The 12301-nt window shown below is 62.8% G+C and overlaps 3 protein-coding genes across 4 annotated transcripts; all 3 read right to left on the bottom strand.

Annotated features, from left to right (window-relative positions):
• Positions 1-1511: 1511 nt before the first annotated feature.
• On the bottom strand, positions 1512-6154 carry CDC34 (cell division cycle 34, ubiqiutin conjugating enzyme). The gene is made up of 5 exons (XM_048288290.1): positions 5940-6154; positions 3617-3703; positions 3020-3117; positions 2537-2671; positions 1512-2421 (listed from the first exon to the last, which is right to left on the bottom strand). Exons 1-5 carry the CDS (start codon positions 6114-6116, stop codon positions 2211-2213), a joined length of 708 nt encoding a protein of 235 aa, XP_048144247.1. The 5' UTR covers positions 6117-6154; the 3' UTR covers positions 1512-2210.
• A 650-nt stretch (positions 6155-6804) lies between these two features.
• On the bottom strand, positions 6805-8278 carry TPGS1 (tubulin polyglutamylase complex subunit 1). 2 transcript variants are annotated; one of them, XM_048288272.1, is made up of 3 exons: positions 7948-8278; positions 7357-7867; positions 6805-7093 (listed from the first exon to the last, which is right to left on the bottom strand). In XM_048288272.1, the coding sequence occupies exons 1-3, from the start codon at positions 8271-8273 to the stop codon at positions 6971-6973; spliced, it is 960 nt and encodes a 319-aa protein (XP_048144229.1). In that variant the 5' UTR covers positions 8274-8278; the 3' UTR covers positions 6805-6970. The 2 variants fall into 2 exon arrangements, with proteins under 2 accessions (XP_048144229.1, XP_048144230.1); XM_048288273.1 differs by having other exon boundaries at positions 7001-7867.
• A 287-nt stretch (positions 8279-8565) lies between these two features.
• On the bottom strand, positions 8566-11411 carry MADCAM1 (mucosal vascular addressin cell adhesion molecule 1). Its single transcript, XM_048288226.1, has 5 exons — positions 11018-11411; positions 10513-10779; positions 10075-10386; positions 9251-9832; positions 8566-9085 (listed from the first exon to the last, which is right to left on the bottom strand). The coding sequence occupies exons 1-5, from the start codon at positions 11067-11069 to the stop codon at positions 8973-8975; spliced, it is 1326 nt and encodes a 441-aa protein (XP_048144183.1). The 5' UTR covers positions 11070-11411; the 3' UTR covers positions 8566-8972.
• Between the last annotated feature and the right edge of the window lie 890 nt (positions 11412-12301).

Below are 12301 nucleotides of genomic sequence, written 5' to 3'. Positions count from 1 at the left end.
AGGGAACGCACCTGGCCCCGGGCTCTCAGCTGGACCGTGGAGTCCGTGGGGCCAGGGGGTGCTGGGCCTCAAGTCCCAGCTCCAGCCCATCTGGAACTGCCTGATAACCCCAAGGGGCCGGGCAGGCAATAACCAACAAGGCGGCTGGGGCAAAGAGGCCTCTGCAGGACAGCAGCTCTGTGTCCAACTCTTCTGCATCCCAGCAGGGAGCTCTTGACTGAGTCAGCCATGGGAGCACAGAGGAGCACTCACGGCCGGGGGTGCTGGGCAGGGGGGCAGGAAAAGCCAAAACAATGGGGCCATAGGCGCCAGTCCCCACCAAGCTCTCCACGGGGATTTGCCAGCTCCTCCCAGAGCATTTCTTCCCCATGCCCCGCCCACCCCATCCACTGGCCCTGTTTCCCCTGCCCTGGGGGGGATTTGCAATGTGGCTCCTGTGGTGCAGAAATTCGGCGGAGTATGGTGCCCATGGCACCCGCAGGCTGAGGAACTGGTCCTGATCTGGGCGGCCTCCAGCATCCAGCACTGGGGAGGAAACTGCCCACAAAGAGCCAGCAAAGGCAGAGGGCACATGAGCACGGCGATTCGTGCCCATAGGGGTGGGGGAGGCTGCTGGGGGTGCACAGAGCCCCCCAGGAAAGGAAAGAGGGGTCGGCTGTGAGCAAGCAGCGGGGGCTGCTGCTGCTGCTGTATGCCGGCCAGGTGACCTTGGAAGCCGTTTGCCAGGCCTGAATAAAGCGACAATAATCCTATTCACCTTTTAGCCTCATTTCCTAAGGCAACAAAGCACATGCCCTCGCCACGTGCAGTCGCAGGTGTCACTCAAGCCCTGATCCCATTTGCACGACAGCAGCCGAGGGAAGTTTTGCTCATTACCCCTCTGACGAGCTTTGTGCAGCAGGGGCAGGAGCCCCAGGGAGGCGCTTTGCCAGGGCCTCGTCCCTGCCCTGGCCCCGAGGTGCTGGCAGCGGGGCTTGCTCACCCCATCCCAGCCAGAGAAGGCGCCGGCAGCGCCCCGGGCTGGGAGCTCACCACAGTCTGGGGAGCTCTCCACAGCCTCCGGAGCCCCACATGCCCCAGCCAGTCCCAGTGTGTGGGCTCAGGGCACATCCAAGTGGGATCAGAGCAGCTGCAAGGGCCCTGGGCGCCCATGGGGCGCCCGTCAGCCACCACTGAGCACAGCCAGGCACTGCCCGGGCAGGTGAAGGCAAACACCTTTCCTGTGCAGCATTGGAGGGTTTGGCCCAGGCAGAAATGGAGTGTTGGCCACAGCTCCAGGGCAGAGGCACTGAATGTTGCTTGGGAAGGGCAGAGATGCTCTCCAGGCCAGAGGCAACCTTGCCCAGACCATCCTGCCCACTCTGCAAGGTAGAAAGAGGGTTGCTGTGAGACCCACATCTGCCCTGCAGCCCCAGGAGAGCAGCCAGCCCATTCACCCACTGCTCCTTGCTGGTCCACATCTGACACAAAAACCTTGTAGCCTGGGCACAGACGGGGCAGAACCTCACCTGTGCATCACAATCCTTCCCTGGAAGAACTTTATTAAATAGTGTCCAAAGAAAACCAGAAGCAGAAATACTCAGCATGACCCCATCCCTCCCAGCTAGTTAAAAACCACAAACAGACCATCCCCACATGCCCAGTGCTGGTGGCTGCCAGGCACGTCATCCCTGATGCTCTTCTCCCTGTGAACACAGCGCCAGCATCATGAGCAGGGGAGGCAGAAGGGTCCTGTGGGGACAGCCTAGAGGGCTGCAGGGTGAACCCCAAAAGGTGTTGAGAGACAACACAGCACTCACAAGCTGCCCCCCACCAAAGCAACCACTCACGACCCCCAAAAGCCCCCCAAAACTGCCCCTACCCCATGGGGCTGAAGAGGAGATAAACATACCCAAACAAAGGGCAGCCAACACCAGGCCTGGTTGTCACTCCTCAGCCAGGCAGAGCCACAGCATCCCAGTTTCTGCAGCTTTGTGAATGCCCCAACACAGCTTCCCCCTCTCCACCCACCCTCCCCAGGAAGTTTGTAAAATAGGGGGTTATCTTTTCCTACAAAGAGAGCGATGGGATTTCCTTTGCAACAGCAGAACAATCTCCCTGCGAGGTAGAGAGTTAATTTCAGGGCTGACAGATCCTAAATTCAAACCAGTTTGTTCTAGCTGAGGTAAAATTCAGCAGTTTATAGTAAGTTTTGCAATGCCAGAGGGCCATCAAGATTCCTCATTGCCAGAGTCATCCTCATCACCATAACAGCTCTCTGCTTCCTCCTCCATCTCATCATCCTCGTAATAGTCATCATAAAAGAGGTCTGAGCCCTCATCTGGGGCTGGAGTCTTGGTCTTCACACAGTACTCAGCCAGCGTGGTGGGGACCTTCACTCCATCCCGCTCAGCATCCACCTTGGTGCCCAGCACTTGCTTCCTGGAGGGTGAGGAGTGGGGGATGAGAACAGAGCTCTGCACCACAGCCCTCCAGACCCCGTGTCCCACAGGATCCCAGCACAGCCAGTGCTGCCAGGCCCAGGCTCAGCACGCACCTGATGATGTCTGTGTACTCCCGGTCCTTCCCTTTGCTCTCCTTCCATTTGCGGTACATCACGGAGGCGTCCACGTTGGCTGGGGAAAACGTGTTGGGCTCATTCAGCAGCGAGATCACGCTCAGCAGAATGGTTCTGGCATCGATAAACGTGAGCAAGTCAGAGCCAAGGAGGGTCAGCAGCACCTCAGCAGTGCCAGCAGTCCCTTTCTGTCCGTGGGAGAGCCTTGTGCTGTCCACAGCAAGAGAGATCCCAGCAAAGGGGAACAGGCCAGGCAGGGGACAGCAGCACATGGGCTGTCAGGCTTACACTCATCCCCACGCAAGCTCTGGCTATTCTTCGGCAAAGCCCACAGCCTGAGCGCCTTCAACAGCCCCCTGGCACCTCCTGCAGACTTTGGGAGCAGGAGGCTGTCCCCGTCCTCCCACCTTCCCATCCCTGCCCTTGGATGAGCCTCCTCCCTGCAGCCCCCCCAGCCCTCACCGCACGTTCTGGGTGGGATTCCAGCGCTCCGATGGCAGCTCCCCGCTCTGCGGGTCATCCACGGGCGGGTGGAGGATGGAGATGCAGACATCACCCGTCTGAAAGCACAAGAGAAGTGTAGGATCCTCAGGAGCTGCTGCCCCAGGATCTCCTCGTTCGCTCTTCCCTTTGGCTGAAGCCAGGTGATGCAATCCCAGCTCTCCCGTCAGTCCCATAGGAGGGACACAAAAGTGGACAAGCACCCCACAACTGCCAGCACCATACAGGTCAGGCTGCCCAATACCCAGCAGCATTGCCCCTGGCGTGGGCCCCAGGGCCAGGCACGTCGCTCGCCCCACAGCCACTCTTGGCATAGGCACAATGTCCCCAAGCGTGGGAGCCATCAGGCCTGGAAAGCCTGGCTGACCTGGAACCTGTGCTGGGACAGCAAAGGGCTGTCATGAGCTCGTTAGCAGCATTCCCTGTGCCAGGCAGTCATCGCCAAAGGCACCGAGTGTCCAGTGCCAAAGGCTGGCATTTGCATCCAGTGCTATCGCAATAGAGGCACACGTGTCCACTGCCTGTCCAAGAGCCTCCTCACTGTCCCAGGGGACCCACCTCGTAGATATTGGGGTGCCACATTTTGGTTAGGAACCTGAAGGCAGGAGGAGAGTAGGGGTAGTCGATGGGAAACCGGAGACGAGCCTGCAAGGGAACAATAAGGAGATGAGAACACCAGCTTGTGAGAAGGAAGGGATGGAAACCACAGAGCTTCTGACAGCTCCGGGAAAAAGGAACCTCTGCCAAGCCCAGATGGGCTCCTGCTGGGACAGAGCCTCTGCTCCAGCCAGTTCTGTGGGCAGGACACAAGCCCTGCAGGCAGGACGGACACCGGCCCCAGCGGCAGGACGGACACCAGCCCCATGGGAACTCTCTCACCACACAGAGTGGGGTGAGCAAAAGGGCTGTGACCAGCGGCAGCTCCTTGCCCACCATCCTGCCCATACCCTCCTGTCCCGCAGGGCCCACTGGTGCTAACCCAGAGCTCTCCAATGTGGAGGAACCAGTGGGAGCTCGTGGTGCCAACCCAGCACAAACCTCACAGCACCACGCAGAGCCAGGCAAGAGAGTCTGGGTCAACCCCAGAGCTGCTGTCAGGGACAGGCCATGGCTGTGCCACTGGAGAAAAGGCTGTTTACCCTTCAGAGCTCACGGGAAGGAAGCATCAGGTGTTTGGTGCTCTGATTAACACATCAAATCTAAAAATAGCCTGTCACTGCTGAGAAGAGACCCAGTCCAAACTGGCCGCAGTGCACAGCTTGGGGGCTAAAAATAAAATCACATGAAGCTCAGGCTGCAGCCCAGGGCTCCAGCAGGGACACTCAGGCACCATCGGCTCCTCCCACGGCCGCCAAACCCGAGGGGCTGAGATTGGGCAAAGAGGGGCTCACTGTCCATCTCTGAGTGAAGCCTGAGGTGGCACAGAGATCTACAGCAACATCCCACAGTCCCCAGAGCTGCTGCCCCGACCCACAAGCACCAAGAATCCAAGAGGACGGGGGCAGCTTCTCCCTGCACGACCTCCCAGTGACTGATTCAGCTTTCAACTGTTTCCAGGCCCTGGGAGCAAACTTCCAGATCAAGACTCAACACGACAACTCCCGGAACGTTTCTTGCTCCCTCAGTTCATGTACAAGAGAATCCAGACACTGGATCCGTGGCACAGGACAGGGGGTGGGAGGAGGGAAAAGTGCAGCGGGGGCCGTGTTGTGTGTGTGGAGTGCAGGGCAGTGACACTCAGCCCCATGCTGGGCTCCAGCCAAACAGCTGAACATCGCAGAATAATCCCCTTTGTTGTGTCAGAGGGGATCGGAACAAAACCGGCCGAGGCAAAGCGATGCCAAAGGGGGCTTGGACAGCAACAACCCCACCCTGCTGTGTACAAACAGGTTGGTGTCCCCACAGGCTGGACAAGACTCGGCCCCTCCGCTCTCCTCTTACGCACAGTCTCACCAGCACCCTCAGTGCCGAGTTTGGAAACTCTCGAGCACACAACAGGAGCATGAGGGGCTGAAAGGGTGTGAGTTCAGAGGGTCTCATGCCAAGATGCTACAGGGAATTAAAACTCCACTTCAGTGAAGAGATGAAACCTGGCTCTGAAGCATCAGCTTTGCCAGCCCGGGAAAACAAACACAGCTAACCCTGGGTGACTCACCCAGTGCATCCCCACCCTGACAGCAACAGGATGAAAACACAAGAGCTCAGTGGAGAAGGGAGGATGAGAAACAGGAAGAAAACAGCTACCCCGGCTTGCACAACACCTGGGAAGAGCACACACACATCCTGCCGAGGGGGGGACTGTGCAGTCAGGCCGCCAAACACCTTCGTCCACCTCAAACCAAGCCACGACACTCACTCCCCACCCAGCTCCCTGCTCCCACCCTGGGCTATCTCTGCACTTGTCTCTTCCCTCTGGTCTGGTGGCGATGCCCCGGATCCCCTCCAGGAGAGGGAACATCAGCAACCTGGAGCCCGCTGTCTTGCACGCACAGATCAGGGGGTGGTTGAGGCAGAGCCCCCGAGGGGGCCGAATGTTCCTCACAACGAAGGGGACCCTCGGTAGTTTGGTAGCAGCCACCTACGCACCATCTCCCGTCCTCCTCCCAGGACCACCCCGAAACCCGAGGGACCCCCAGGTGTCCAGAGAAAGACCCAGCTCTCCCTGGCCCTCAACACGCCCCCCAAGCCCGGGAGCAGCTCTGTCACGACCTCCACTCGGGATACCCTCCCTCGCCCACAGCCACTTCACAGGGTCTCACCCCTTCCGAAACTCCTTCCCAAAACACTCAGCAGATCCCCCGACACCACCTGCTCTGACTTCACCCCCCCAGCCCCATCTCGCCCCACACCCCGAGGCTTCCCCGCTCCCTCCGCCGCTCACCTTGAAGTACCCACCCTCGTAGTGGGTGTCCGGGGGGCCGAAGATGGCCACGTCCCAGGTGTACAGGTCCCCTTCGTCCACCAGCCTCACCCGGAACCCCTCCACGGGCTCCTCCTGCAGCCCCTTCAGCTCCAGCAGCAGCGCCTTCTGCGAGCTGGGCACGGGGGGCCGCGCCATGCCGGGGTACCGGGGCTCTCGGGGGGCGCAGCGGCCGCTCCGGGGCGCGGGGGGGCGGCGGGACCGGGGCCGCGCGGGGCACGGCGGGGGCTGTAGTCCCGTGAGGGGCGTGGGCACCGCGGGCACCGCCCCCACAGCGCCTCTGACCAATCAGAGCGCGGGGCGGGGCAGGCGGTGGGCGGGGCGGCCCCGCCGGTGCTCCCGGCGCTCCCGGTCGCACCGAGAGAATGCAGCGAGCGGCAGCCGCCCCGGGGCTCTCCAGCACACAGAATCCCGGCCCGGACAGCAGCCCCAGGTGAGCCTGCAGGTGCCACACGTGTGTGACACAGCACCTGGAACAGGAGCAGAAGCTGCTCCTGGCACGGCCGCAGAGGAACGATGCCTCCGGCATCTCCGGCTCGCACCTCCCTTTTTGTCACATCCCGTCAGCTGTGTCTGCGTCAGGAGCCACCACCCGCAGCCTCACCCAGCCCAGCACCACGTCCTGCCTGTAGGGAGCAGAACATCCGCCCAACACCACATCCCGAGCCCGCGGGGATCCTCCCACCGGCTCTTCCACTCAGGTGCTCCATAGTCCTGCACCTGCTGCCAACACCGACCCCTGAGCACGGAGCTTGCCTCAGGGATCTGGGCACTGCCGCAGCTCATCCTGGCACTCCGTGCTGCCAGGAGGTAAGAAACTAGCCACTAAAAAATAATAAAAAGCTTTAATGTCTTACAGCAAACCAAGAATTGAACAGTATAAATAATGATCAGACAAGTTTAAATAAATAACCCCCGGCCCGACACGCAGCTGGTCCCGGGAGAAGGGGATGTCTCTCATCCAGACCCTGCACTCCACATCCCAAACCACCTCAGCCCTTCCCAGCTGTCCATGTGCAGCCGCAGCCCAGCCCCACACTTTGTTCCTTCTGGGTCATTTCATTGCCCAAAGCAGCTCCGCAGGTCATAGCTTCCATGCCGGTCCTGGATACCACCTAAAAGGGACGTCCCAATGCAGCTGGGCCACAGGAGCCATGTCTGGGAAAGGCTGCACGCAGGGACACGGAGCTGCTGGGCACCATCAGAACGGGGCAGGGAGCGTGGAAACTGGGAATCTCTTGTTGGGCAGACCCGGGCTCTCCAGCCAGCGCCCAGCCAATGCCCCGTGCTCACCGTCCAGCTTGGATGGGAGCCCCGCAGGGCCGGCAGTGGCCGCAGCCAGCACTGCTCCCACCCGGCATCACTCCACGGGCTTCACCTTCGCTATGAACAGGGCGGTGGCTTTCTTCAGGAACTCCTCCCTGCTCATGCAGGAGCCGAGCTTCCTCTCCTGCAGTGCCTGGTCCATGGCCAGTGCCAGCCTGTCCGGGCCCAGCCTGGAGCCGGCCTCCAGGTAGCGGCCGGGCCGCGAGCCGTGCCCGGCGCCCAGCGCGTCCTCCAGCGCCCGCAGCACAGCCTGGCACAGCCGCGTGTCCGCCGAGTCCCCAGCGCCCAGCACGGCGAACAGCGCGTCGGCCTTGGCCGCGAACTCCAGCAGCACGCAGCAGGTGAGGACGCCGTAGCGGAACACGTCGAACGGGACGGCCTCGTGGTCGCGGCAGCGGACGCGGCGCAGCAGCTCGGTCGCCGCCTCGGCCGGGGCCGCCCCGCGCTGGCAGATGCGCCGCAGCAGCTCGCTGTAGAGCCGCCCGTCCACGCCCGCCGCCCGCCGCCGCCCGCCGCACCCCAGCACCTCGTAGGCCGCGCCGGCGTTGCTGTCGAAGGCCGTCCTGTCGCGACAGGGCACAGACACAGAGAGGCGGCCTCGCTCCCCGCCCCCGCCGCCCCCCGCCGCCGCCGCCCGCCGCACCTGTGCGAGTGATGAGCCAGGCACACGTACCACAGCGCCCGGGCCAGGCGCTGCGGCGGCCCCGGGGGCTCCGCCGCCGCCTCCGCCGGCACCAGCCGCTCGAAGTACTCGGCCAGGAAGGACACGGGCTCGGCGGGCCGCGCCTCCAGCACCTTGAGCAGCGCCTCCCGCACCATGGCCGTGACGCCGGCTCGCAGCAGAAACTCCGCAGCACTGCTCTCCGCCAGCCCGCCGTCCCCCGGTGCTGCCCGCCCCGGCTCCGCCAGCCCGCTGCCCCCCGCCGGCACCGGGGCGGCGGCCGCTCGCCGCTTCTCGTACGCCGCCATCTTGGAGCGCGCTTCCGCCCGGGCCGGAAGTTTCCGTGCCGCCATCTTGCACGCTGGCAGCCAATCGGTGGGCAGGAAGGCAACGCGAGAACGCCGCCATTGGGCGAGGCCTCGGCCGCCATCTTGAGTGTGGGCAAAGCTGAGGCGTTGTCAGCGGCAGCGCTGCGGGCGCGGCGTCCGCCATGTTTCCTGCGGGCAAATGCCCCACCCTTGGCAACCGTGCGCTGTCCTGAGGCCGGTGAGGGCCCGCAAGACCGGGGCCGCCCAGGCCCAAAGGACTCTTGCTCAGGGCTCGAATAGAAACAGCTCTTTATTGGAGCACGGGTCCCACCCGCCTGCCGAGCCCACGCTGCCCCCGGGGCTGCCTCAGAGCCTTTTGGTGTGACGGACAAGCAGCCTTCGCGCTCCCGCCCGTCCGCTGGTGCCGGGAGCCCCAAGCACCGGGCTCAGCCCAGTGTTCGGTGCCAGCCCGCGGGGATCCAGTCCCGGAAGCGTCCCTGGCCCCGTCCCTGTGTCGCCTCTGCTCGTTGCCCTTCCAGCCTTTGTGTTCCGCGGTGGCCGCAGGCAGCTGCTCCCGCTCCTGCTCCCACTCCTTGCTGGCCAGGGGCTGGGCGAAGCCAGCGACAGACAGGGGGACAGCAGGGACACGGCTGGAGGGCTGGGGCCATCAGTCGGTTGGTCCCACTGCTAGGACAGCTGCTACCGGGATCTGAATCGTTTCCACAGGCGTCGAGACACGGCAGCGGCCACGATGAGCCCCAAGAGGGATCCCGCTGTCCCCATAGCAATGGCAGGGCTCAAGCTGAAGGAATCTGCAGACACAAGGAGCTGTAATTGCAGCCGACGCTGCCCAGGGCAGCAAATGCTGAGGGGTGAGCAAATCCCCCCAGCACCAACTGTGGCACCGACACGAGGGGCTGCAGCCCCACCCAAGCAGTGAGGGCAGAGCAGGGCAGGGGCCTCAGGCCACCACTCACCTTCCACGACCATCACCTCCAGGCCGACCATCTGGGCGCGTTGGCCGAGCAGGACGCACTGGTAGCGGCCCTGGTGCCAGGGCTCAGCGTGGTCTAGCCGCAGCGTGGAGCTGCTGCCCGTGGACTCCTCCTGGTACTTTGAGAGGGCTGCGGGGGTGCGGAGCCAGCGCGCCGTGGCGTTCCCGGCACACTGCGCGTGGCACTCGATGCGCAGGGCCCTGCCCCGCATCCCGGTGGGAGGCAGCGACCAGATCTGCAGGCTGCAGGCAGGCACTGTCCCCACAGATGACCCTGTCCCCACAGATGACCCTGTCCCCATCGTGCCAGAGTGCCGGAGCGTGGTGGTGGCCACAGGTGCCGTGGGGCTGCCTGCAATGAGGTCCTGGGGCACAGCGGGCTCTGTGGAGGGGGGGTTGGTGACAGCAGCCAGATTCAGGGTGGTCCCAGTGTTGGGCTCCTGTGCTGTGGTGGGATCACTTGTAGGGATGCTCAGCCCTGGGGGAAGTGTTGAGGTGGCCACGGGCCTGGCTGTGCTGGGGCTCCCTGTGGAGGTGACCATAGCCACCGGCTGCTCCGTCACAGCTGTGAACACACAGCAGCCTGGGTCACAGGTGACCTCACTTGCAGCCCCTTTGCTCCTCCATCCCTTGAGCACAGTGAGCCTGAGCAAAGGGGCACCACAGGCAGGGATGGGTGCAGGGATGGGGATGGGAGATTCAGGAGTGGTGCAGAAATGGGGGCTGCTCCTGCTTGGCAGAGCTATTCCGAGGAGCACAGGGCAGGGTACACACGGGTTGGGGTCCCCAGCCCCTCCTGGTACTCACCCTTGGTGCTTGCCACCAGAGATGCCACCTGGGTGAAGGTCTCCTGCCCAACATGCAGCGTCACCTCACACCTGAACTCCACCCCTTCTGCCACCTCTGTCCCATTCACAGACAGGATGGAAACGATGTTATACAGCTCCTCATCGGTCTCCTCAAAATCAAAGTCTGTCTTCACCACCTGGTGCCCCCGGTACCAGATGAGGGCCACCCCAGTGATGGGATACAGGTGCACGGCCGAGCAGTTCAGGTTGGCGGGGTGTCCTGGGCGCAGGATTTGGGGAGCTGCCTCCAGCCTCAGCGTGTCTGGGAGGGCTGGAGAGGAGTGGCAGCATCAAGGGTGATTTTTGGCAGCACAGCACAGCTCAGGAGGGAAGGGGCTGCCTCAGGGATCCAGGGCTGTGCTGGGAGGCGGTGAGAGACGGGCTGGGAGTTGCTTACCGTAGACCTTCAGGGTGACAGTTTTCTGGTAGTGCTGCCCTTGGCAGCTGCCCTGGCAGATCTTCATGCCCTCCGTGGCCACGGTGGCGTGCCTGATGTGCAGGATGCTGTGGGTGGGGAAGGAGGAGATGGTCCCCAGGGCGGTGTCCAGCCCCCTCCACTCCACCTTGCCCCTTGGGCAGGCCAAGGAGCAGTTCAGCTCTGTCGAGCCCCCAAACGGCACCACCGGCTCCCGCGGTGTCACCACCAGCCTGTCAGTGGGGTGCCCTGGGCAGGAGGAAAGTGCAGGGTCAGGAGAGGGGACAATCACCAGCACCCTGCAGCTCCGAGCGCCGGGACAGGGAGCTGCAGCAGCGACGGGGGGACAGCGTGGCTGTCACGGCTCAGTGACAGGGAAGCCCCGGGGCCACAGTGCCATGGGCGAAGCGTGGAGAGCAGCAGCAGCAGGGCCGGGCAGCACAGTGGGTCGGGCGGTTAGGGTGGCTCTTGGCCCCGTGGCACTCACCGCTGCAGCCCCACAGCGAGCCGAGGAGGAGAAGGACAGGAGCTGGCTCCATCACCCACAGGGCAGCAGCAGGACTGGTTTTCCCTTCTTTCTTTCCTTCCTTCCCCCCTTCCAGAGAGCGGGTGCCGCTGGCCGGGGCTGTCTCCTTCTGGCCGCCGGCTCCAACCTCAGCCCTTCTTAAGCCCTGTAGGAACCGCCCCCACAAGCACCGGCCTCAGGACCGCCACAACTTCCAGCCCAAGGGGTATTTCCAGAGGGAGGTTTCTGATTTTCTTCCAAGTTTGGCTCTCACACAACACCCAGACGACGGCCAGGCCGGCAGCCCTCCCAAACCTGGGAAAGTCCCTGTCCTGAAGGGTACCCCATCACCCCACCCCACCCCTGCACAGGCACCTACACCCAGGGATGTGGCTCAGATTCAGCTCCATCCCTGTTTTTTGCGGGCTACATCACTCCCCCAGAGCCCCCGGCAAACCAGCCTTTCCATGACCCCAACAGCTGCTGGGGTTACAGAGCTGTGGAAAGGGCTCTGTCAGCTCCTGCCCCAAAAGCGGGGCCAGGGCCCGTGGTCGGCCCTGTCAGTGGGTGCATGGATTACCTAGAACAGGGTGTTTTCAGGGATGTAAGCAGATATTCCTGTGAGGGTTGGTCTTGTGGTACTGATGGAGAAAGTGTTACCACAGAGAAGGTGTTGAACACCCTGCATTATCCAACTCCAAGACCCTCAGCATCGGTCCAGGGTCTCACACCGGGTCTGGCATCACTCCCTCGCTCCAGCCCAGCTCCCCGTGGAGAGATGAGTCTGATTCTGCCCCATCCCATCCTGCCAGGCTGAGGGAAGGTCCCAGTGGGCTGAGAGAGGGACATGCTCAGCTCTGCACCCTGTGTCATCACAGGACCTGGACATTTCCCATCTGGGAACTCTTCAGAGAGGCTACTCTGGGCACTGGGTGTGCCATGCATCCTTTTAGGAGGTCATGCCATTAATTCTCTGAGGGTTCAGGAGGCCTCTGAGCAAGGGAAGTGCTCTGTAAACACTCCCCACCAAATGTGCGCACTCAGCCGAAGCAGGTGATTAATGGCACTGGGGTTTTTGTTCCTTCCATCCTGTGTTAACAGAGCCGCTTCCCGGATTTTCCAGCAGCCGCCAGAGCCCCCCTGCCCAACCCTGGGACAAACCATGGCCAGGGCTGCTCCCACACTGCCAGGCTCTTCCCAGCAGCGAGTCTGGGAACCTTGAGGACACACATGTGGTGCCAGGGTTTCACTTCCCGCTCCCATCAC

The sequence above is a fragment of the Corvus hawaiiensis genome, chromosome 28, assembly GCF_020740725.1.
Source record: "Corvus hawaiiensis isolate bCorHaw1 chromosome 28, bCorHaw1.pri.cur, whole genome shotgun sequence".
Classification (NCBI taxonomy): Eukaryota; Metazoa; Chordata; class Aves; order Passeriformes; family Corvidae; genus Corvus; species Corvus hawaiiensis.
This window is presented reverse-complemented; position numbering and strand designations above follow the sequence as displayed.

Coding starts and splice junctions, on each gene's coding strand:
- CDC34 (XM_048288290.1), bottom strand. CDS start 6,116: ATGGCGCGGCCCCCCGTGCCCAGCTCGCAGAAGGCGCTGCTGCTGGAG. Junction 3,704..5,939: donor ACGAGGGTGGGTACTTCAAG/GTGAGCGGCGGA, acceptor GTTCCCTTGCAG/GCTCGTCTCCGGTTTCCCAT. Junction 3,118..3,616: donor GGCACCCCAATATCTACGAG/GTGGGTCCCCTG, acceptor TTGTGCTTTCAG/ACGGGTGATGTCTGCATCTC.
- TPGS1 (XM_048288272.1), bottom strand. CDS start 8,273: ATGGCGGCGTACGAGAAGCGGCGAGCGGCCGCCGCCCCGGTGCCGGCG. Junction 7,868..7,947: donor CTGGCTCATCACTCGCACAG/GTGCGGCGGGCG, acceptor CTGTCGCGACAG/GACGGCCTTCGACAGCAACG. Junction 7,094..7,356: donor CCGCCCTGTTCATAGCGAAG/GTGAAGCCCGTG, acceptor CGTCCCTTTTAG/GTGGTATCCAGGACCGGCAT.
- MADCAM1 (XM_048288226.1), bottom strand. CDS start 11,069: ATGGAGCCAGCTCCTGTCCTTCTCCTCCTCGGCTCGCTGTGGGGCTGC. Junction 10,387..10,512: donor TGTCACCCTGAAGGTCTACG/GTAAGCAACTCC, acceptor ACTCCTCTCCAG/CCCTCCCAGACACGCTGAGG. Junction 9,086..9,250: donor GGAGGTGATGGTCGTGGAAG/GTGAGTGGTGGC, acceptor TTGTGTCTGCAG/ATTCCTTCAGCTTGAGCCCT.